Source organism: Megalobrama amblycephala, linkage group LG11 (genome assembly GCF_018812025.1).
Source record: "Megalobrama amblycephala isolate DHTTF-2021 linkage group LG11, ASM1881202v1, whole genome shotgun sequence".
NCBI lineage: Eukaryota > Metazoa > Chordata > Actinopteri > Cypriniformes > Xenocyprididae > Megalobrama > Megalobrama amblycephala.
In genome coordinates this window covers 37472784-37496309 of record NC_063054.1, presented here as the reverse complement: position 1 = coordinate 37496309, position 23526 = coordinate 37472784, and the positions used below count along the sequence as shown (strand labels likewise).

Below are 23526 nucleotides of genomic sequence, written 5' to 3'. Positions count from 1 at the left end.
TCGTTATTTTCATTTTTAAACACTTGCAGTCTGTATAATTCATAAACACAACTTCATTCTTTATAAATCTCTCCAACAGTGTAGCATTAGCCGTTAGCCACGGAGCACAGCCTCAAACTCATTCAGAATCAATGTAAACATCAAAATAAATACTTTACTCTCATAATTCGAAGCATGCATACAGCATGCATGACGAACATCTTGTAAAGATCCATTTGAGGGTTATATTAGCTGTGTGAACTTTGTAAATGTGCTGTAATATAATCGAGAGCTCATGTGGCAGGCGAATTAAAGGGGCGGCGTGCTGAAAAAATCGGTGCATAGTTAATGATGCCCCAAAATAGGCAGTTAAAAAAATTAATTAAAAAAAATCTATGGGGTATTTTGAGCTGAAACTTCACAGACACATTCAGGGGACACCTTAGACTTATATTACATCTTGTGAAAAAGCATTCTTGGGCACCTTTAACTAAAACTTTAAGTTTTAATTGAAATAAAGCTGAAATAAAATATAAAAATAAAAATATTGCCTTGGCATTTCAAGTTGAAACACTAAAATTATTAACTGGAAATAAATAAAAACTAAAAATGCAATAAAAAGAAATTAAACCTGAATAGTAACAATTAAAAAATAATGAATAAAATGGCAAAAGAACATAACGAAATGACTATAAATGAAACTGAAATTAACATTTAGAGTGAACTATCCCTTTAATACGAGTTATTTTAGTTTTAATTCTTTGAATTAGCTTTTATTTTTTCATTTTAATTTTTAATGTTAATTTTAGTTAAATTTTTAGTCATTTTGTTAAGTGCTTTTGATCTTTTTAAAAAAAAATAAAAATAAAAAAATACTGCTAATTAGGTTTGATTTATTTTCATTTAAATTTTAGTTTATTTATTTCCAGTTAATAATTTTAGTGCTTCAACCTCAACTTATTTCAGTTTATTGCCAAGGCAATGTTTCAAATTTTCATTTAGTTGAAGTTTGTCATCTAATATTTGTATTTTATTTTATTTCAGCTTAATTTTAATTAACAGAAATGCTTTTAATAGTTAGTTAACGATAATAACCCTGATGTGGGAGCGAGGAATCTGTTTATTTACTGTTTTGGACCTGCGGTGTGTTCAGGTGTTTCAGAAGGACATACAGACTGTGAAGGGAGAGATTCTGAGTCTGCAAGACAGCGTTCAGGCTGAACTCAAAGACGCCACGGACACTGATAAAGCCAGATACCTGCGGGCTCAGCTGGACATCCTCAACCAGAGACTAGTTAACCTGGATAGTTACTGTACTGCACATCTCCAGAGGTACACCGTGATCTGCATGGTTTTTATTTCATGTAAAAGATGCACTACTGTAGCAAATTAGGTCAAAGGGGAAATATTAATAATTAATCATAACTTGTTATAATTAAAGGGTTAGTTCACCCAAAAATTAAAATTCTGTCATTACATATACATATACTCACCCTCATGTCGTTCTACACCCATAAGACCTTCATTCATCTTCAGAACACAAATTAAGATTTTGCACAAAATATTCAAACAAAATAATTAACACTTTCAGATGCCCAGAAAGCTACTAAAGACATATTTAACACAGTTCATGTGACTACAGTGGTTCAACCTTAATGTTATGAAGCGACGAGAATACTTTTTGTGCGCCAAAAACAACAAATAACGACTTTATTCAAAATTTCAAAACACTGATTCATGAAGCTTCACGAATCTTTTGATTCAAATCAGTGGTTCAGAGCGTGAATCAAACTGCCAAAGTCACGCCCCCCAGTGGTGAAACATTGACATTTTGAAATGTTTTGAAACACTTATGACGTAACGAATCCTCGTTTACTGAAATCACGTGACTTTGGCAGTTTGATTCACGCTCTGAACCACTGATTCGAATCAAAAGATTTGTGAAGCTTCATGAATCAGTGTTTTGAAATCCCCCATCACTAGATATTGTTGAATAAAGTTGTTATTTGTTGTTTTTGGCGCACAAAAAGTATTCTTATCGCTTCATAACATTAAGGTTGAACCACTGTAGTCACATGACTGTTTTAAATATGTCTTTAGTAGCTTTCTGGGCATCTGAAAGTGTTAATTATCTTGCTGTCAATCGGATTTCATCAAAAATATCTTAATTTACGGGTGTGGAACGATATGAAGGTGAGTAATTAATGACAGAATTTTAATTTTTGGGTGAACTAAACCTTTAATTATGAATATTTGGATCAGTTAATCAGAGTTTAACTAACATTACAACCAATTAATCAGTTTGTCTAGCGAACACTCAGTATTGATTATTTATTAATTCTAAGAAATGTTAATTTCCAGGGAAAGGGAAATAATTTTCGTAATGTACAGCACTACTAAGATCATGTAACAAGATCAAAAATTGTTAAATTGACTTTGCTGCAAACAGAGAGTCAGAATCAAACAATCATATGTAATGTGCACAAGTTTTATGAACTAAATCACCAACACAACTAATCTAAAAAAAAAAAAAATGCACACAATCACACATACATGGGTAAAATGGAAAGCGAAGGTGACAGAATGAGACCGGAAACGGAAACAGGGAATGACTCTATGGAAAAGAGTCATTTAATCTCGTGAAAAGAACCGTCAGCTGCTTATTTCAAAACATCTCGTTAAATGTATGATATTGCATTTCTGTTATCCAAGTTTGGGGTCAGTAAGTCTCATGTTCATCAAAGTTGCATTTATTTGATCAAAAATACAGTAAAAAATTGTGAAATATTATTACAATTTAAAATATGTGTTTTCTATGTGAATATATAGTAAAGTGTAATTTATTCCTGTGATCAAAGCTGAATTTTCAGCATCATTACTCCAGTCTTCAGTGTCACATGATCCTTCAGAAATCACTCTGATATGATGATTTGATGCTCAAGAAACATTTCTGATTATTATCAATGCTGAAAACAGTGATACATTTTTTTTTTTTACAGGATTCTTTGATATGTTATTAAATAAAAGTTTAATAAATAAAATAAAGAAACTGAAATAAAACTATGAATTAAAACTATTTTGAAATATTATTTGTAAAAACTAAAAAAAAAAAAAAAAAATTACTAATAAACAAAATACTATATAAATAATACTAAAATGTCCAGAGGACAGATGTATTTCCAGTAATGAAAAGTAAATTTAAAAATACCAGAATAGTAAGTGCAAAAGAACAGCATTTATTTGATCTTTTGTGACATTATAAATGTCTTTACTGTCACTTTTGATCAATTTAATGTGTTCTTGATGAATAAAATAATGATAAATCTTACTGACGGCAAGCTTTTGAACAGTAATCACACTTATTTTTGTGATTTTGTATCTAAGTTTTTAGAATCCAGTGAATGAAATGCTTCACAAATGAAATATTGTTTGATTATTTTCTGTTTGTATTTGGATCGGATCGGACGATTCGTATCAAATGTCTGAAATCAGATTCACTTTATAACACATTATAAATGTGATTGTACAGGACACATCACAAATCATATCAGCTATGAAATATACCTATTAAATATTAATATTAAAAATATAGCCATCCTCACTGTTTTTATTTCTGTTTCAGGTTGAGTTTGGTGAAGTCCCTGCTGAAGGATATACTGAAAGCTGAAGATGTGGTGAAGGTTTATGAAGCTCGACTGACAGAGAAAGAGACGGCGTCACTCGAACCCGAAGAGATCCAGAAATACCAGAAAGTGCTTCAGGTAATTATTACTGAAGCTCGTATTGATATTTATATGATGCAAATGTGCTTTATGCTGGTGTACATGCATGTGTAATATTAAAACATATTGTTCATTGTATCAATAGTTCCCTGTTTTGAAAAACAAATAAAGCATGAATTTAGTGTGAAAACTCTAAAGCAATTTGTAATAACTTATGCAATGGACTATAAAAAGTTTAAAAACGCTGTATCTGTAATTAGACACACACATGCATTTTTTCCCCAGCACTTCAAATGTTATTTTTAATGTGATGACCACAAACATTACTTGTTCATCCTTCTGAGATTGTCTCCATTGTAAAACCGAACGTTTAAAAATGTAGGAAATTCAACATTTGATAGAAAACACTTATTTCAAAATAAAAAAGACAATAATTACCACTTTAACCAGCAGGTGGCGGCAGAGTAGCATTTATTTGTGCATATATCTAATTGTTCTTCACTTTGTTTTTGACTAAATATTAAATATTATAAAATAACTAGGTTTAAAAATACATTTTGTCAATATGGAGTATGAAGTATTACAAAATCTCATGAAAAACAATAACTTTTCTTGTGAATGAATGACACAGAAAGCGAGCGCCGCTCTCTCTTTATAATCACAGCAGCTGTCAGATCAATGATTTCAGCACACTTGTGAAAACACACATTTTATTCAATTAATCTAACTAAAGTGCACAATAAATATTTAATTTTTGAAGCTTTTTTTCACATAAAAGTGTGAAAACTGATGGGCGAATTGAATTTAGTGGAGGAGGAACACTGAGGCTCGTCTTTATTTATTTATTTTTTATGCCGTCTTACGTTTGAATAACTAAATTAATGCTATGCATGACTATTTAAGTGACTATATTCTGATTATAAACTAAGTATTACACTACTGATGCTCAACACACCAGCACATGACTCTCACCGGAAGTTTTCCAGCTGGCTTATATTAATGCAGAAGTTCTAAAGAACGCTCCGTGCATATAGTGCATTGTTCTTCTCAAAACATTTATGTTGTTTTAGGAGTGTTTAGATCCCTGTGCAGCCCTTAGCTCTCCATCATGACCTCTAACCTGGATTTTTCTCCAAATGCAGAGTATGCGCAGCGATTTGGAGCAGAAACAGGATGTGCTGAATTCACTGGTGGCTGATCTAAGTAAAATTCAGCAGTGTAATGAGCAGACGGAGCAGGGCCGGTACAGGTGTATCATCAACCTCTCCCAGTACGCCGAGCATGTGAGCCAGCTGTCAGACCGCTGGAAACGCATCCATTTACAGATCAACAGCAGGTCAGATACGCTTTCCTTAAAGGGGTCATGACACGAGAAATCAAAATATCAAAACTGCCTTGATCTTTTGACATATAAGAGGTATTTGGCAAGGCAATTTTATTTGTATAGCACATTTCATATGATTCATCTAATGATGATGTTTTTTCTCAGGTTGGATGACCTGGACTCTTACCTGCCGCAGCTGCAGCGATACCTGCAGTCTAGTTCTCATCTCAGCGGTTGGATCGACGAGACTCAACGGCAGATTGATACTCAGCAGTACGTCAAGACCGATGACATCACAGTTTACACCCAACTCCTCAACCAACAGAAGGTGAGCTTGGAAAACATGTACTTGAGTAGACCAATAACTAAAACAATCACCCAAAGAAACTAAAGCAGTGTTATTTTAGTGTAATTGAGATACTATTATAATTATGATATTAGTTTTAGTAATTTTGTGATACACCAAGATTGGGTCAACCATTTACAGCCCAAAAGCTCTTCAAAACACGCCCACTCCAATAAAAAAATGGCCAAAACATTAACTTCCAAAATAATGTGATAGGATTTTATTGCCATGTCAACCAAACATGATAAGCGCCATTTTCATGACATAATAAAGTTATAAAAATGGATCAAGCAATACAACAAGAAAATGGATCAAAACATGGCAAATACATCTAAAGAAAATTATAAAATATGACTAAAATGTAGAAAATACGGCAAAACAGCAATCAAAGAATTAATAGACAACTTTATCTCTCAGAAACACGTATACATCATTTCCAATGTCAACAGAAAGAATAGACCAATTAAAGTGCAAAAAACCCCCAAAAAACAGTGTAAGTGATTGGAATAAGCAATGCTTATTTACACACCATAACAGATGAAAATGTCATTTAATTGATACATACTGTATGATAATCAGGCAACAACAAAAAAAGACAAGATGTTGACAAACTTTGATGTTGGCTTGAGAAAGCTTAGAGAGAAGGTTTGAAGTAGTTTGAAAAGTTTGAAGATTTTAAATTTGAAATTGTTCAAAAGCTAGAAATTTGGATGGATAGATTTTGAAGGCCATACAGACTATCAGATATTCTGGATCAGCATATTAGAATGATTTCTGAAGGATCATGTGACACTGAAGACTGGAGTAATGATGCTGAAAATTCAGCTTTGATCACAGGAATAAATTACACTTTACTATATATTCACATAGAAAACAGCTGATTTAAGTAGTAAAAATATTTCACAATTTTTACTGTATTTTTAATCAAATAAATGCAGCCTTGGTGAGCATAAGAGACTTCTTTCAAAAACATTTAAAAAAAAATCATAATTATCCTTAACTTTTGACCCAAATAGTTTTTATTAATTTTTATGTCAGTTTTAGTTATTTTAATACATTGTGAAATTTAAATTATTTGTGAGAAATGTTGCTTTGGCAACTAGCTAAATTAAAATAAATTTGAGTGTTTTTATTTCGGTTAACCTTTATTTTATTTCAAGTAATGAAAATGTTTTGTTTTATGGTTTTCAACAGAATCCACACAGCCCTATTCATGGAGCTGAATTATTAATTAACTGAATATTAATTAAACATTTAAAGAGCTTCCTTTAACATTTGTGCTCTTTCATAATGTGTGCAGGCATTAAACTCTGATATAAAGGCAAAGAGAGAGCTGTTGGAGACGGTGCAGAACGATGGCAACGCCTGCATAAATGCCATCAAGGTATTCATTTCCTTTAACATGCTGTTATTGGATTTTGTAGTGCAAGTGTTACCTTAATTATTGTTAACTTATTGTTTGCATCATTGCAAAGTGTAAACTATATTATCGCACAGCTCTAATCTGCTATAAGGCAATGCAAATATTAAGATACTATAACATAATTTTATGTAAAGCTGCTTTGAAGCAATGTGAATTGTGAAAAGTGTTATACAAATATAAAAATAAACCAATAGTCAAATACCTAAACATTGTTTTAGGCTTTAGAGTTTGCAGCCCTACTAAAATCTTGTCAGTAGTCAAGCACAGTAATTGAATTCCAGATCTGACACATTAAATAATAGTGTGAACTGTCTCCCTGTAGAACTATGAGCTTGAGTTAGCGTCTTACGGTGCTGGACTGGAGACTTTGCTTAACATCCCCATCAAGAGGACTGTGCTTCAGTCTCCATCTTCCTCCATCTCAGAAGAGGTACACCTAGAAACACACACTTTCCCAGCCAACACAATTGCAATTATAATTTCATATTTTTCATACTTGTTTCTGTCCCCTAGGTCTCTTCTCTAAATGCACACTACTTAGAATTGCTCACCCGTTCAAGTGATTACTACAAATTTCTCATGGCTTCCCAGAAGAACATGGAAGAACTGAAGGTATATAAAGACACCGGTGTTTAGGCACAGCACTCTCCAACCCTAACCCTAGGGCTGCACAATGTAGTTACAAAGTTACTTATAGTTAGTAGAATATCTAAAGTGGACTATCGAAAAGAATTGTAACCAGATTTTTCTTCTCAGATCGTATTGCCCTACTTAACCCTAAACCTGCTTCTGTGAACACATGCCAGAAGATTTCAAATTACAGTGTATTTCTTTAAATGTTTTTAGTACTCAAGTCAACAGACATTTTGACCAAATGTCAAGTGTAATGATTTATGCTGTGTTTTCTGCAGATGCAAAATACCAAGATTGAGATGCTCGAGGAGGAACTTCAGCAGTTGAGAGACGCAATTAAGGATCACACTGCTACGAATGCCTCTTTGCAGGAGGCTCTCCTTAAATACCAGCAGGAGCTGAATGACTCGCAGACACACCTGCTTTCTCTGGAAGAGGTGAAGAGGACTGAGACTTTGAAGTGCATGGCCACACAGGACAGCCTGGAGTCTTCTAAAACCCATCTTCAAGAGCTTGAAGATGAAGTACGTCGCCTCAAACAGCAGTTGGAAGATATGCAAAGGAAGAAGAAGGTCGTGGAAGAGCGTTACACATTTTTGCAGGAAGAACACGATGAAACCATGCGCAAGAAACTCAAAGAACTCGAGCAGATCAGCTGGGCCAAGATGGAGCTGGAGAAGACGGTATCTGAAAGGACCCGAGAACTGGATCGTCTGCGCAAGGAGTTGGAAGACGAGGCTCGTCGCGTCAAGGAGGCGCAGACGGAGCTGGCAAAGGTAAGGCAGGAGCACAGCATAGAGATACGAGAGGTGAAACAGACCTACGAGTCTCAAATCCTCGTTACTCAGACCAGCATGCAGAAGCTTTCGCAGCAGAAGGAAAGTGATTCTGCCTCCATGCAGCTGGAGATTGAAAGATTAGAGGGAGAATCTAGGGAGTTGAAGGAGCAGCTGCAAAGGCTTCGTCTCTCCCTCAGCCAAGAGGAGGTCCAGAGGAGACACTTGGAAGAGGAGGTACAGAGACTTAGTGCTGTAAATACAGAAGAAGGCCGAAAGCGGCAAGAGCTGGAAGCTCAAGTCCAGTTGATTCTTAGTCAGAAGCGTGAAGCAGACAACAAGACAAAGGAGGTACAGGAGAGCTCTAGTCGGACACTGCAGGAGAAGAGTAGTGAGATCAATCGTCTCACACGCTGTCTTGACGAGGAGCGACGTCTGAAAAGAACTTTAGAGACTGAGACAAGGCGACTGCAGGTGGAGTTGGCCGACCTCAAAACTAAGAACGAAGCCTCTGATGTGGAGTTGGTGCAGCTTCGCTCTTCCCACAGTGAGTTGAGCCTCATCCGGGTGGAGCTGGAGGCCCATGCCCTTGAAAAGGGCCGGTCTGAACAGACTATCGCACGCCTACAGACCCGCATTCAAGAGCTCCAGGAGGAGCTGAAGCGCCTGGAAGGTGAGTTGGAGAAACAGCGGCAAGTGGCAGAAGAGGAGGCCAGCAAGCGCAGGAGATCAGAGTCGCAACTTGAAAAGAGTAGCCAGGCCATGCGAGAGTACACCACTACAATCACCACCCTGCGTAAGAGCCAGGAAGAGATCAATCTTGAGGCAAAACATGCGGACAATGAATGCAAGCAGCTTCAGGAGGCACTAGACCGCACCTTGAAGGAGCACAAAGCTTCTTCTCAGACCCTGACTGCCCTGAAAGCTGAGATGAACACTCTGAAACTGCAGCTGACGCAGGAGCAGGGACGCGTCCAAGACTCCAACCAGCGCTACGAGGCCCTTCATCGTAGCATGGAAGAGAAGACTTGTGCATTGAACATAAGCACTGCTGAAACTGAGCGTTTACAGAGGCTCACCGAAACTCTTACTAAAGATCGCCTCCGCCTGGAGGAGGAGTTGCGCTCTGTGCGTCTAGAACACGAGGAGCTGCTCAAAGGCAAAAAGCTCGGAGATCGGGAAATGAATGAGCAAATCGCAGCTTTGCAGAAACAGCTTGAGTCCAGTCAGCGTGCCGGTGCAGAGCATGACAGGCTTATGCGGCAGCTCTCACGAGAGAGAGAAAAACTGCAACTGGAGATAGAAAATGTACAAAAACAAGCCAGAGAGGTACTAGGATAACTAGAAACTAGAGTTCTCGAGTTTTATCCTTAAAATTTGTAGATTTAGATGAAGCTAGCCGCTTGCATCTCTCTCTCACGCTGCATTCTCTAAATGGCTAGTCTTGACATGCAAAATATGGCCCACTAATCTGGGTAGTGTTTCCCAAAATCCATCCATTTCCCAATGGATCGTAGCTCCATTGGTGGCAATCTTCTGGTGGCTTCTGGGAAATGCTGTCCTGCACCATTTTTGCATGTCTTAATTTGCATGAATCTTAATTACCTTGCCGGCTTCCATGCTGCACGCTTTTTTGCGTGATCCAATCGCATCCACCCATATTCAGATGACACTAAATGTATTTGTACAGTCTTGTCTTAACCACATTTGAGATGCATCACTTTAGCCTCTATCTTTTGTGGCGTCCTCTGTGATTTTGATCCTTTAGAACAGGGATGGCAAACCCTGCTCCTGGTGGATCACCATACTGCAGTTTTTAGCTCCAACCCTAATCAAACACACCTTAACCAGCTAACCAAGGTGTTCAGAATTGCTTGAAAATATAAGGTAGGTGTTTTGGGGCATAATTTGAACTGAAGTCTACAGTCAGGAAGCCCTCCAGGAGCAGGTTTGGCAATCCCTCCTTTAGAAGCTAAGCCATGTACATATGGCACTTTTACTCTGTATGGTACGGCTTGGAACAGCTCACTTTTGGCGTTTTTCCCCTGCATGGTTCTGCTCGGTACGGCTCACTTTAAATAGTACCACCTCAGTTGAGGTTCCAAGCGAGCCATACCGATACTAAAATGTGATGTGTAAACACTGCAAATCACTGATTGGTCAGAGAGAATCGTCACTACCATCGTCATTGGATTTGCGACACGAGACACCAAACCAAACAGCAGTAGAGGATGCACAACTATAACATTAAGATAATCCCACCCACTTTGAAGCAGTACTAAACTGCAGTGGAAAAGCAAACCGAGCCAAAAAGTAAAGCAAGCCGAGTGTTACCACGCAGTGGAAAAGTGCAATTACCTTGAAAACCAATCAGTTCTGTTTTGTAATTGACAATGAATACAACAAATCTTTGTCATATCTGAAAAATTATTTACAGAAATATCAATTTGAATACTGTGAAATATATTTTAAATGATAGAACACTCATTTTATCTTTTGCCTTTTTGTTGCAGACTTCCTCCGTGATCCAGACATCCCAATCTCAGTGCAGCAATCTGCAGCAAGAACGGGATGGCCTCCTCAAGAAAATGACAACAATGGAACAGGAAATGATGCGCTTGAAAAGGCAGGAAGACGAGCTAGCCCGTATCAAACTCTCACTGGAGTCGGAACTGCGTCTCAAATCGCAGCTGCAGGAGGATAATGAGAGGATCAAGAAGGATTTTGACCAATGGAAGAGCAAATGTGCTACTCACGAGGAGCAACTTCGACAGCACATCTCAGAGCGCTCTGGCATGGAGAGCCAATTTAACTCTGTCAAGACCGAGATGGAAAGGCTGAGGACGCAACTGAAGGATGCTGAAGAACGCTACAGGCTGCTATTGCAGAACTTGGAACGAGAGAGGGCACAGATGCAGGCACTTCGAGACTCGCAGCAGAAGGAGTTGCTGAGATTGCAGCAGAAACCAGACGGTGCTGCCAAATACACTCAAACAGACCAAACAGACTCCTCCTCACTTGTCTTCGAAGGTGTCCGCAAGAAGGTCACGGCACAGCAGCTGCATGACTGTGGTGTGATTGACAAGGTCACGTTTGAGCAGTTGATGAAGGGCCAGCGGACTGTTGAGGATGTATCTGTTGACATCAGGCTCAATCTTAAAGGCACAGGAGCAATTGCAGGGCTGGCAGCAGGACCTAAAGGCAAAATGACCTTTACAGAGGCTAAGAATCAAAACTTGATTTCAGATGAAAGTGGAAACATGTTGCTGGAGGCTCAAGCTGCCACAGGGTACATCATAGATCCACGAGCTAATGTGAAGATGACTGTTGAGGAGGCTTGTCTGAATGGACTTGTGGATGAAGCTGACAAGCAGCAGCTGTTGACTGCAGAGGCTGGCTGTGTTGGGTTCAGGGATCCCAAAACTGCAAAACTCCTGCCAGCTAGCCAAGCCATGAAAAAGGGAATAATCAACCGGGAAACAGCTCTGCGTCTCCTGCAAGCACAAGAGGCAGCAGGAGGCATCCTTGATCCTATCCTTAGTGTCTACCTCTCCAAAGATACGGCCATGGACCGTGACCTTGTTGATGAGGATCTTTATCAAGCTCTAAACGCCAGACCAGATTGCTACATTGATCCAGACTCTGGTCTACGTGCTAGCTACGTTACCCTCAAGAAGCGATGCAAGGCTGACCTCAGCACCGGCTTGCTCCTGCTTCCGGCTCCAGAGAAACCCATGACCGTACAGGGATTGCGTAGCGAAGTTAATGTATCGGATCTGGTGGATGCAAAATTGCTGGAACCTTCGGACGTGGATCATCTGAGAGAGGGCAAGATTACCAGCCAAGACATTGAACACAGGCTTCGGGCTTATCTCCGAGGGTCAACTTGCATTGCTGGGATTTATGACGAGGCCAACGACTGCACCTTGCCTATCTACCAGGCCATGAAGAATGGGCTTCTGCGACCAGGCACTACCTTGGAGCTTCTGGAGGCCCAGGCCGCCTCGGGCTTCATGATTGATCCTATTAACAATGAGTACTACACAGTCGAGGAGGCCTGTAAGAGAGGACTAGTGGGCGTGGAGTTCAAAGACAAGCTTCTGTCTGCCGAGAGAGCAGTAACTGGGTACAAAGACCCAGGCACCAACAAGATGATTTCCCTTTTTGAAGCTATTGAACGGGGTCTCATAGAGAAAGGTCATGGTATTCGCCTGCTTGAGGCTCAGATTGGTAGCGGTGGCATCATTGACCCTAAACACAGTCATCGAATTGATGTTGATTTGGCGTTCCAAAGGGGCTACTTTGGTGAAGAGATGAACCAGATTCTGAAAGATGAAGGAGATGACACAAAGGGTTTCTTTGACCCAAACACAGAGGACAATTTAACCTTCTTGGAGCTAAAGAGTCGCTGCATCACAGATAAGAAGACGGGGCTAGTGCTTCTACCTCTTCATGATAAGAAAAAGATGCAGCAGAAGAACTCCTCAAGGAAGAGACGGGTACTGATAGTTGATCCAGAGAGTAATAAAGAAATGACGGTGCGTGAAGCCTATGAAAAGAAACTCATAGACTACGAGACCTTTCTGGAATTGTCTCGGCAAGAGTGCGAGTGGGAAGAAACAGTCATCACTGCTGCCGATGGCTCAACCACAACAGCTATAATGGACATCCAAACAGGCATTCAGTACGACTTGAAAGACCTGCTTGTGAAGGGAGTGATTAGCCAAGATGTCCTTGATAAATATCGTTCAGGAAGTATCAGCCTTACTGAGCTTGCAGATATTATCACCAACAAGGCAAAGACCCTGAGCTCCTCCTCATCATCATTCTCATCCCAGAAGACCATGCAAAGTCAGATAATTAAAACTGAAACTGTTAAAAGAGTTGAGAGCATCTCCACTCAGCAAGATCCATCCTCTGCAAACTCCAAGCATATTTCCAGCATGTCAATCAAACTGACCCCATTAGTAGAAACAATTGAGGAACAGAATCCAGTCGGAGCAATCTTTGACACAGAGAAGCTGGAGAAGATCAGCGTGTGTGATGCTCTGAAACGAGGAATCCTCGATTCCATCACAGCACAACGACTCCTGGAGGCACAAGCTTGCACCGGTGGGGTTGTGAACCCTGAAAATGGTCGTCGCATGTCTATTCAGGAAGCATCCCGCCTCGGTATTCTGGATGATGAAATGGCTAACAGGATAAAACCTGCCCAGAAAGCCTACATTGGTTTTGAAGATGTGAAAACCAAGCGTAAAATGTCAGCCGCTGAGGCTGTTAAGGAGAAGTGGCTTCCGTATGAGGCTGGTCAGCGCTTCCTTGAATTCCAGTATTTAACCGGCGGGCTGTTCGACCCAGAGCTTGGGAGCAGACGTTCACTTGAGGAGGCTTTGCAGCTAGGCTGGCTGGATATGAGAGCGGCTCAGAGGCTCCAGGATACACGTCACCATCCCAAGACCCTGACCTGTCCCAAGACCAAGCTAAGGATATCCTACAAGGAGGCTATGGAAGCTTGCATGAATGAGGAGAACACGGGTGTCCGCATGCTTCCCGCCGCCACAGTTTCATCACGCGGAATCAGCAGCCCCTACAACCTCTCCAATCCAGGATCCGCCTCAGGCTCTCGGAGCGGATCCCGTAGGGGCAGCGTGGACTACAGTTTATCCCCTTCTTCATCTTCCAGATACAGCAGCTTTAGCTACAGCAGAACATCTTTCAGCAGCAGATCACTCTCCTAAACAAACATTGTGTACTGTGCAATGTTATATAACACAATCATGCATCAAAGTATTTTAAGATAACATTACGAGAAAATTTCTAACATTTTAATAATCTTTGGAAATGTGGATGTTCTAAACAAATCAGCATTTTTTTTTACAACCTTATGCACGTTTGAAAAACCAATAGCATTTAATGTTTCTTAAATCCAGAAATATACACTTTTAATTTTGCCTGTTTACTCACATTCTCGGTTTTTATCTACTTCTGAATTTTATTAAACAGATATGAAAGTTGCTTTTAACACTGGATGGGTAAAGATGTCTTTTCTGTTTTTGATTTTACACTAATACTGTTAAATTGCTGTATTTTTTTATCTTCTGGAAAGTTTCAGTGCCTTCACTTTTCCTTCACTGTACTAGCTTGAATTACTCAGTGAAGTTAATAACTTACAGTGTCTGACTTCTTTTCTTACAAATTTATTGCTCAAATAAAGAAAGACCTCATAAAATGTATGGCTTGAATGAAGAATTATTACCACGGTGTGCTTTTATTTATGATATGTTATATTTAGGAGTTAAAGCAAAGTTTTTCCATGCTCAAAACAATTCTAATCCAGGCCTGGCATCACAATGTTTATGTCCAAACTTTCAAATTGAAAATTAATACGTTTAATTCCATTCAATTTTATTAGTGGTTAAAATTGAATCATGCAGTGGGGATGCTATGTTCTAATGATGTGAATGTTATTTCACAGGTATGACATAATATATTATTTTTTTGATGATTATTAAATAAATGATAACAAAAAAGTGTTTACTAGCATCCTGACTGACCTCTAATTTAATAAATTGCTGCATCTAGATCCTTATTTCCTCTTGCTACCTAGTATTACCTCGGTTACATTTATATTGTATGTGCAGTGTGTATTTAATTTATCAACTAAATGCTACTCATGTTTGGTGAAATAGAACTTTCATTTCCAAAGAAATGAAAGTAAACCTGTCATACAGTGAAATCATCTAAACCACAATCAGAATATTTCAGCTGTCTGGTTTTATTTGAGAGCTTGATTGTATTTTTACAGAGTTACAGGTGTAACTTCTTAGAATCAAGGTGTGACAGTGAACAGTTGCCCTTATAGGTTTGAACAGACATGAATAATTTCCAAAGTGTGCAAAAAGCATTGATACCAACTTACCACAGTTTAACACATTTATTTTAGTGTTTTTTGCTTTTTCACAGAACAAATGAAATGACAACAATGAAAAAATAATTATAATTTAAATAAACAAAAAAACAAAGCAAAAAACATTTGAGGGACAAATGTATACAAAGACAAATTATCATTTGACAGGCAATGCTTAAGCAGAATGCAAATTCGTAAATGTTGTCATTTAATCATATATTAACCAAAATCTGTACTATCATTATGACCCATAAGAATGACAATGGTAACAATGATTGTATACAATACAAAAAGAGAGATAGTTCATTTTCCAGATGTCTAATAATACTTTAGGCACAATAGTAAATACATTATCATTGAATACAGATTATCACTCAAGTAGAGCAACTGACGCAGCATCTCAAGGGAACGTCTTAGGGTTATGAACATGACCCTGGTTCCCTGAGAAGGGAACAAGTTGCTGTGTGGCATTGTCTGCACATAATCCTTCAGACAGTCAGTAATTACTCAATTACTTAGAAGACATGTTAGGATTCTTTAGAGATATAATGTTCCAGCAAGTCTATTTAGTCAATTACCAAAGAAGCATGTCAAAATTATTCAGGAAAATAAGATTTTCTTATCAAGGTGATAAAATGTTGTGTAGCAAAAGTGAGTACACCCTCCTAAAAGTTACCAAATAAAACAAAATAAAATGTTCTGGTGTAAGTTTAAGGCAATGTTTGATCAACAGGTGAGTATGTTGAACCAACACATTTAAAGAGAAGTAATTTCTTGACAATTAAAAGTGTTATATCGCCCACTGAATCATTCTCAGACTTAATGCTGACAACAATGGGAGAGAACTGTCAGGAGACATATTTCTTTGCACAAAAGAGGACAGTGGTACAAGAGGATTACCAAATCAGTGTTTTAAGTGTGAAAATATAGCAAAATTAACACAGAAATTCAAAAACAATGGACTTGTGACAAGGCCCCTGAAATAATCAGGCCTTCATTTTAAGCTTTCATTTAGGGATGAGGGATTTTTTGCTAGACAAAGAGCGGGAGAAATATCAAACGAGTGTCTAAGAGCCAGCAAAAGCTCTGAAAAGAGTGACTGTTTATCTCACAGAGTAGGATGCAGCCTGCAGGAATGACATGCATGGTTGTTGTTCTCACTGGAACTACCTACTGTAGCCAAAGCACAATAAAGTCAGTTAGCCATTTCCAAAGCCCATATTTACAAAATATAGATTTTGGGAATCAATACTCTGGACTCATGAGACCAAATCAATAATTTTTGGATCTAACAGCATCCAAAATGTTGTGGTGTTGCTAGAGGAGGAGTACAGTGAGAAGTACCTGGTTCCCACAGTAAAGTTCAGTGGTAGTAAAGCTCTTATATAGGGATGTATGAGTGCTGAAGGTGTGAGGGAGTTGTGCTTTATCAATGCTGTCATGAATTCACACACCACTGTGTAATTTTATACACAAACTTGAAACAGAAGATGTTACCCTTTCCTCATTCCCTGCGTTGTTGGGCATTTTTTTCAACATGACAATGAGGATATGCATACTCCAAAGGTGAATGCATGTATTGTACTCAATCTCAACACTCTTGAGCGCCTGTGGGGGATTCTGTAGAGACGAGTTGAGCAACACTCCCCATTAAAGATCAGGGCATTTAAGGAGCTCATCATCCAGAAGTTCTATCTAATCTAGGGTGTATTAATTTCTGCAATCCTTAATTTAAACAAAATTGGCTATTTTACTTATTTTATGGCTATTATTGACATATATTTCTCAGTTTTTATTATGTATATGTTTAATACAATTTAGTTTTGCCATCTTTCCATTAATTGTATTAGTGATCATAAAGAAAATACATCTTTTGTATTTGTTCAGAGGGGGGCACTCATTTATGCTGTGCACTGTATATATATATATATATATATATATATATATATATATATATTAGGGATGCAACAATACAGTTAGCCCACGGTTCAATACATACCTCGGTTTTTTAACCATGGTTTTCGGTTCGGTTTGGTTCTGATGGCTTGACACATAAGTGTTTTTTTTTTTTGTTATTCTATGCTTAGGCAATAGGAACAGTAAGAGGTTAAGAAGAAAAAATAAAAACGATTTATTGCAATACTCCTTTATTTTACTTAAAAGCAAAGAAAAGTCCACTAGTTTCTAGTGTATTGTATAATATAAAATAATTTTTTTATTTTAAAATTAACACTGACATCTCACAGCTGTTGGTAGCCCATGTACAAACTGTACAAACAAATTCTCCAAAGCTGTTTACCAAGCTTTCGATTAAATTTAATATTTGAAATCACCAATGAAATCTGACAACTGCCTCATTTTTTTTTCTCCAAATGCTGGAATCATCTAAAAAAATCTGTATTCAGGCTGGATCAAGCTAATGCGCATGCACAGACCTAAATGCGCGTCTCTTGTGCCTCATTTCGGAGACTCGCGTCTGATTGTTTCTATAGAAACCGGTGCTTCTAACGGCCGCTGCAGTGACGCGATGACTTTATCAGTCAGCGATTGGCTCTTATTTAGAAGGCGAGACTTATTCAACCATATTGCGCGTTTCACTTTCTCCCATTCAAAACAATACGAGTGACACGTCAAAACCGAAATGTCTCCACACCACGGATTTGAAAGAAGCCGGCGCTTCCTCGTACTGTAGCCTCACTTCACCGCCGCTCGCCATGTTAAAGTGTGGAATGAAGGTTCAGCGCCCCCTAACTTTAGAGCATAGTGATTGAATATTTACTCGCGGGGAGGAGTACTCGTAAACTTACAGGCACACACAAACAGTCAATTCGGAGAGAAATAAAACGCACATCAATTATTTAAACGTAAAACCGAAAAAACCGCAATTCACAACCGCGTATTGAACCGTGGATGTCGTACCGAACGGTTCAATATTATATTGAGAATTGTGGCACCCCTAATATATATATATATGCACTATATTGCCAAAAGTTTTGGGACACCTGCCTTTACATGCACATGAACTTTAATGATATCCATTCTTAATCCGTAGTGTTTAATATGGAGTTGGCCCACCCTTTGCAGCAATAACAGCCTCAACTCTTCTGGGAAGGCTTTCCACAAGGTTTAGGAGTGTGTTTATGTGAATTTTTGACCATACTTCTAGAAGCACATTTGTGTGGTCAGGCACTGATGTTGGCGAGAAGGCCTGGCTCACAGTCTCCGCTCTAATTCATCCCAAAGGTGTTCTGTCAGGTTGAGGTCAGGACTCTGTGCAGGCCAGTCAAGTTCCTCCACACCAAACTCCTCATCCAGAACACATCTCCACTGCTCTAGAGTCCAGTGGCGGTGTGCTTTACACCACTGCATCCAACGCTTTGCATTGCACTTGGTGATGTAAGGCTTGGATGCAGCTGCTCGGCCATGGAAACCCATTCCATGAAGCTCTCTACACACTGTTCTTGAGCTAATCTGAAGGCCACATGAAGTTTGGAGGTCTGTAGCTGTTGACTCTGCAGAAAGTTGGCGACTTCTGCGCACTGTGTGCCTCAGCATGCGCTGACCCCGCTCTGTGATTTTACGTGGCCTACCACTTTGTGGCTGAGTTGCTGTTGTGTGTTCTACCACACTCAAAGCAGGTAATTGTGTCCTAACTTTCATTTTCAAAGAAATGAAATACATTTTTGTGAACATTGCTTCATGGAAAACTCTCCCCAACCTTTTTCCTGTAAATATATTTATATGCTTTTCATAGCAGTACACTTGAACAGACAACATATTTCTAAATACTTTCAGATCGTCTTTGTAAGTGAATCTTCCATTTCACAATACACAAAAATGCATTTGTACCTGTTATACCTGCATTTTTGTGTATTGTGAAATGAACAACAAACAGTTATGACAGTAGGGGGTGGGACTTTACACCCATTTCTTGGCAAATAAAAAGGTTTGTGCTGCCTTATTGAATACTGCACAACATCTGACTGTTAGCAGAACGGTAAGAGAATTTATGCATTTCACTGTCTTATATAAGAACATTTATCATTTAACTACTGGTGTTTCAAATAGTATTAATAGGTAATATATTTTTAAATGTTAAATAAATGTCACCCTATCTAAGACCATGTCAAGTGATTTTTGTCTCTCTTTCTGTTTCTTTTGTTCTCCCTCAGCAATTATTTGTCTTCAAATATCTCCATTCTAGACTGATAATGTACACCATACCTTCATTCGATCCCAGCTCTGAAAAGAGGGATGCAACAGCAATTCCAACTAACCTCAGAGATTCACTATCATGTCTCGACGTTGTATGGTCTGATATGTTTGTGACTGGAGACTCGGCGAATGACTCTGAAGCAGCTATGGCTGATTTTCTGAAAGGAGCCCCAGCACAGTGGCTGCATTTTAACACGTCAGAGATCTCACCATTTGTAGAAAGGGATGACTTTGGAAAATTAATTCAGTTAATTGAGAGAAAAAAAGGGAAAAGCTGTCTGATCACTGAGGTTTCTTTACAATACGAGCCTGGCAGTGGAGGGTCAACCCTCGCCATGCAGGTGCTTTGGCATTTTCGCAAAGACCTCAGATGTGCCAGAGTTATCGATTTAGATGCTAAAAAGCTGCCGAAACAAGTGGTGGACCTTTTTCTGCTGTCTAATCAGAAAACTGTGCTGCTGTTAATAGACACAAAGGAAAACACAAACAACGATCAGCCAATCAAGAATACTCTCTGGGAAAACCTGATTGACGAAATACGGACGAGGGAGATCAAAACAGACACTCCAGCTGTGATCATTTGCAGAACTGCAAACTTTCCAACAAAAGATAGTGTGGAAATTACAATGAAGCTCTCTCCAACTGAGAAAATGAGGTTTGATCAAAAAAGGCATGAGCTGGAAGAGAAATTCAAGGAAAAGTCACAGAACTTTCATGCCTTTAACATAATGCAGGGAGGTTTCAAGAAAGAGGATGCTGAGAAAGTGATCACAGCAGAAATGGTACAACACGTTAAAAATAATCCAAAGTCCAAAAGCACAAGACTTCTGAGTTTTTTGGCTTTGATCAATTCATCCGTCCCAGGCTCACACTTGTCAAGGCTTTCATGCGAGGAATTCATTGCAAAAACAGGCCGGTCCTCCGATGAGGAAAACACCCCACTGCAAACGACAATGAAACCTTTCATGGATCTTATAGTCGTATTCTCAGAGGGAAAACCTGAAAAACCCGACTACATACGCATGGCGCATCCAATGATTGCTGATGCATGTGTAAAAATGCTCACTGAGCACAATCTGACAAGATTTAACATCGCTTCTGACTTCTTGAACAGCATGGTAAAAGGAAAGGAGAGGAATTACATGCAAATTTGCAAGAGAATGTTAACAGATAGGCTCGACACGGAAAAATACAGGTTTTCGAAACTGATTCTTGACCTCTTGAAGGACAGAAGCAATGCATTGAGAGAGAAGCAATGCATTGATTTGTTGGAGCTGGCTTCATATTTGTTCAACAAAGACCCTTTTTATCCTCAAGCACTTGCACGTTTGTATTACATTGAGGTAAAAGAGCCAGACAAATTTTATAAGGCCGACCACTGGGCAAATATAGCCATTGACAGAAAGAGAGAAAATTCTCATATTAGGGATACACTGGGGCAAGTTCACAAAAACCACCTGCTGAACACGAAACCATGGACAGACACAGAAACAGTTTTGAAAATTGCGAAGTCTGCCATTAAAGCATTTGAAGATGAAGCAAAAGCAGCTGAAGACGAGTCAGAAGACAACAACAGTTTCAATAACAGGGGCTACTTTGGATTTCTCCAGGTTTGCAAGAACATTTATGATTTGGCAAAAAAACCTCTTGAACAAAAAATCTGTGAATTCATCAGTGGTCTCAAAGGTGATGTTGAGGATAGATATGATTTCTTTGAATGGTACCTGGCATTCTCAAGACCAAAGATCAATAAAAAGGATCCCGACTACCTTCATAATGACATTGTAGAGTGCTACAAGCGATATTTTAAGAAGCAGACTGACGAAGCCACCCTGAATGAGAAAAAAATGAAGTCTTTCGGAGGACTACTTCATTTCCTACAATCTGATGCAAGTGTGCTTAAACAAACATTTAAAAATCCACAATCCGATGATGAAACTCAAAACATTCTCTACGTTCTTGCCAACATCATCCTGATGTTTGACGAGCCGTCTGAAAGAGTAGAAGAGCTCCAGGCCAGTTTACACAAACTTTGGGTGAGCAAAAAACAAGGCAGAAGCCCAGAGTTTTACCTCTTGATCCTTCTGCTCTTTTGGTTTGATGAAGCGCAGCCGAGAATCCCAAACCCTCCAGACCTTGAAGACTGTGTCAACTATATGGCTGAGTCATATGAGAAGAAGTATCGGAAATACCTTCGCGGTCGCTACCTGGTGCCTCTCTTCTTCTTAAGGAAAGAGAGTGGTTTGGTTCACATCTCAAAACTACATCAAAATGATGATGTAGGATCCTTGGAGCTCCTATTGGAAAGAGATGAAGTCAGCTGTCTCCAGCGTATCAGCGGGGAGGTCAAGAAGGATCTTAAAGTGTTTGCTATAAGAGATGGGAAACAGATTCAAGTCACCCCTCACGAACCGGCCAGTGTGTGCAGACAAGGCAAGGTGTCTTTCTACCTTGGCTTCAATATCAGAGGACCTGTTGCCTTTAGCATCAGATACTGTAAGTAAAGACTAATAAAACATGTTTCATATTTGCAAAGCATTTGTCTGATTGTGTTCAAAATGTATTCTCTTTTCTCTGCAGAGTTCAGGGATTATCACTCGAACACTGAATCATCTACATTTGCATTGACACTGGAAATGTTCAACAGTGCAGCTCATACAATGACAAAACGAGAAAGAGAAAGTAATACGCTATATTTACTCCAAAAATTATGGCAATAGATTGCAAGCAATATTATTAATTAAATAGAATTGGGTTAGAATTAATCAGATGCATTCCTTTAAACAAGTCAAATTTAAACAAAAATATCTGAATAACAGACAGACGCAGAAGATGAATTATAAACTATTTTTTATTGCGAACATTGAAGACACCTGATGATAGCAAGCAGAATCACTGAAGGAAAGAGAAACACAAGAATTTACATTTTATTGAAAATGTTGGTCACCATTACGGTGATCGGTGTTTCGTTTAGTTTGGCACTTCAACACTTTGCTTTTTAAGTCAGTTTGTGGTTTTTGTAATGTTGTTTGCTAATTTTACACATTTTAAATGTTTGACTTTTAAGGAATTAATTTGATTAATTCTAACTCAATTCTTATATGTTGAATTTAATTAATAATATTGCGTGTAATCTGTTGCCACGATTTTATTGAGTAGATAGAGTGTATTTTTACAATGAAGGGAAAATACTTTCCTCTCAGCTAGATGTGAAAAAAGACAACATTTACCAAATCATGTTTATTTAGTAATCATAGTTATTTTAGAATTGTATGATTTAACTTCTCAACTGTGGGGTCGAATGAAGGAATGTAGAGAACGTTTTAAGGAAAATAAAAAAAAAAAAAACATATTAGTTGTAATGCTGGTGGTGGGTCGGTAAGTTCAACCTATTTTTAATTGTTTTGACCACTAAATATTTTGTCAGAGAAAATTCACTTGAACATACTTTCATTAGAAGTTGTAATAACTCAAAAAGATTGATGCATTAATTTTGAGCCAAAACATTGTTTTTGGAGTGTATTCTGTGGACTGGCCAGGAAAAAATAAAATAAAATACAGACCATATTATACTGACTGTAGACTTTTGCAGTTTGTCATTTAACCCTCATATTGTGTTTGGGTCGAAGAGGATTTTCCCGTACCCGAAAATGCTAGTTAATGTTATCACATTGGACTAAAATCTGCAGACTTTACTCACCCAGAGCCTAACAACTTCCCAATTTTAAAAAAAAATAATGATTGTAATTTTTTGTGGGTTTTTTCCACATTGTAACACTTGTGGTGTTCCCGGTCAAAAATGACCGGTCTACAAAAAACTGCTTATTATGCTACATTATCAATAAATATTGGATTCAATCTTTTTGTCAGCTTGTTTTCTTTCAATTAGGACAGGTTTTATATTTATTTTTGGAACAGATCAATCATAGGCATTACTTATCTGAGCTTATGTACCTCAGTTTTTGAGTGAAAAAGTGTTTTTTGTGGATAATTTTGTCAATTTTACAAAAAATATGAAAAAATTGCATTGTTTATCACATTAGTGTGCTTTAGTGTTTAAACAGGAAATGTGTTTTGAAATGTTTTTATGTATTACAAAAAGGCATAGTCACACTTGTGGTATTCCGGTGACCTACAAAAATAGCTTATAAATCATTTATTACACTATTTTATCACCAAATATTGCATTAAATCTTTTTGT

General features: G+C 38.3%; 2 protein-coding genes across 3 annotated transcripts in view; both read left to right on the top strand.

Annotated features, from left to right (window-relative positions):
• The window catches only part of wu:fi04e12 (desmoplakin), a 36905-nt gene extending 22469 nt beyond the window's left edge, over window positions 1-14436 (top strand). The window contains exons 16-24 of one of the 2 annotated variants that reach the window (XM_048207862.1): window positions 1133-1311; window positions 3602-3740; window positions 4844-5037; window positions 5191-5353; window positions 6672-6755; window positions 7117-7224; window positions 7308-7406; window positions 7706-9532; window positions 10717-14436. In XM_048207862.1, the coding sequence (XP_048063819.1) occupies window positions 1133-1311; window positions 3602-3740; window positions 4844-5037; window positions 5191-5353; window positions 6672-6755; window positions 7117-7224; window positions 7308-7406; window positions 7706-9532; window positions 10717-13941 (6018 nt within the window). In that variant the 3' untranslated portion in view covers window positions 13942-14436. The remainder of the gene's footprint in view (window positions 1-1132; window positions 1312-3601; window positions 3741-4843; window positions 5038-5190; window positions 5354-6671; window positions 6756-7116; window positions 7225-7307; window positions 7407-7705; window positions 9533-10716) is intronic. The other variant, XM_048207863.1, reaches the window with a different exon arrangement.
• Window positions 14437-18678: 4242 nt separating this feature from the next.
• LOC125278577 (sterile alpha motif domain-containing protein 9-like) lies at window positions 18679-23177 on the top strand. The gene is made up of 2 exons (XM_048207861.1): window positions 18679-21821; window positions 21906-23177. Coding segments are annotated over exons 1-2 (2610 nt in total). The 5' UTR covers window positions 18679-19213; the 3' UTR covers window positions 21908-23177.
• Window positions 23178-23526: the final 349 nt, after the last annotated feature.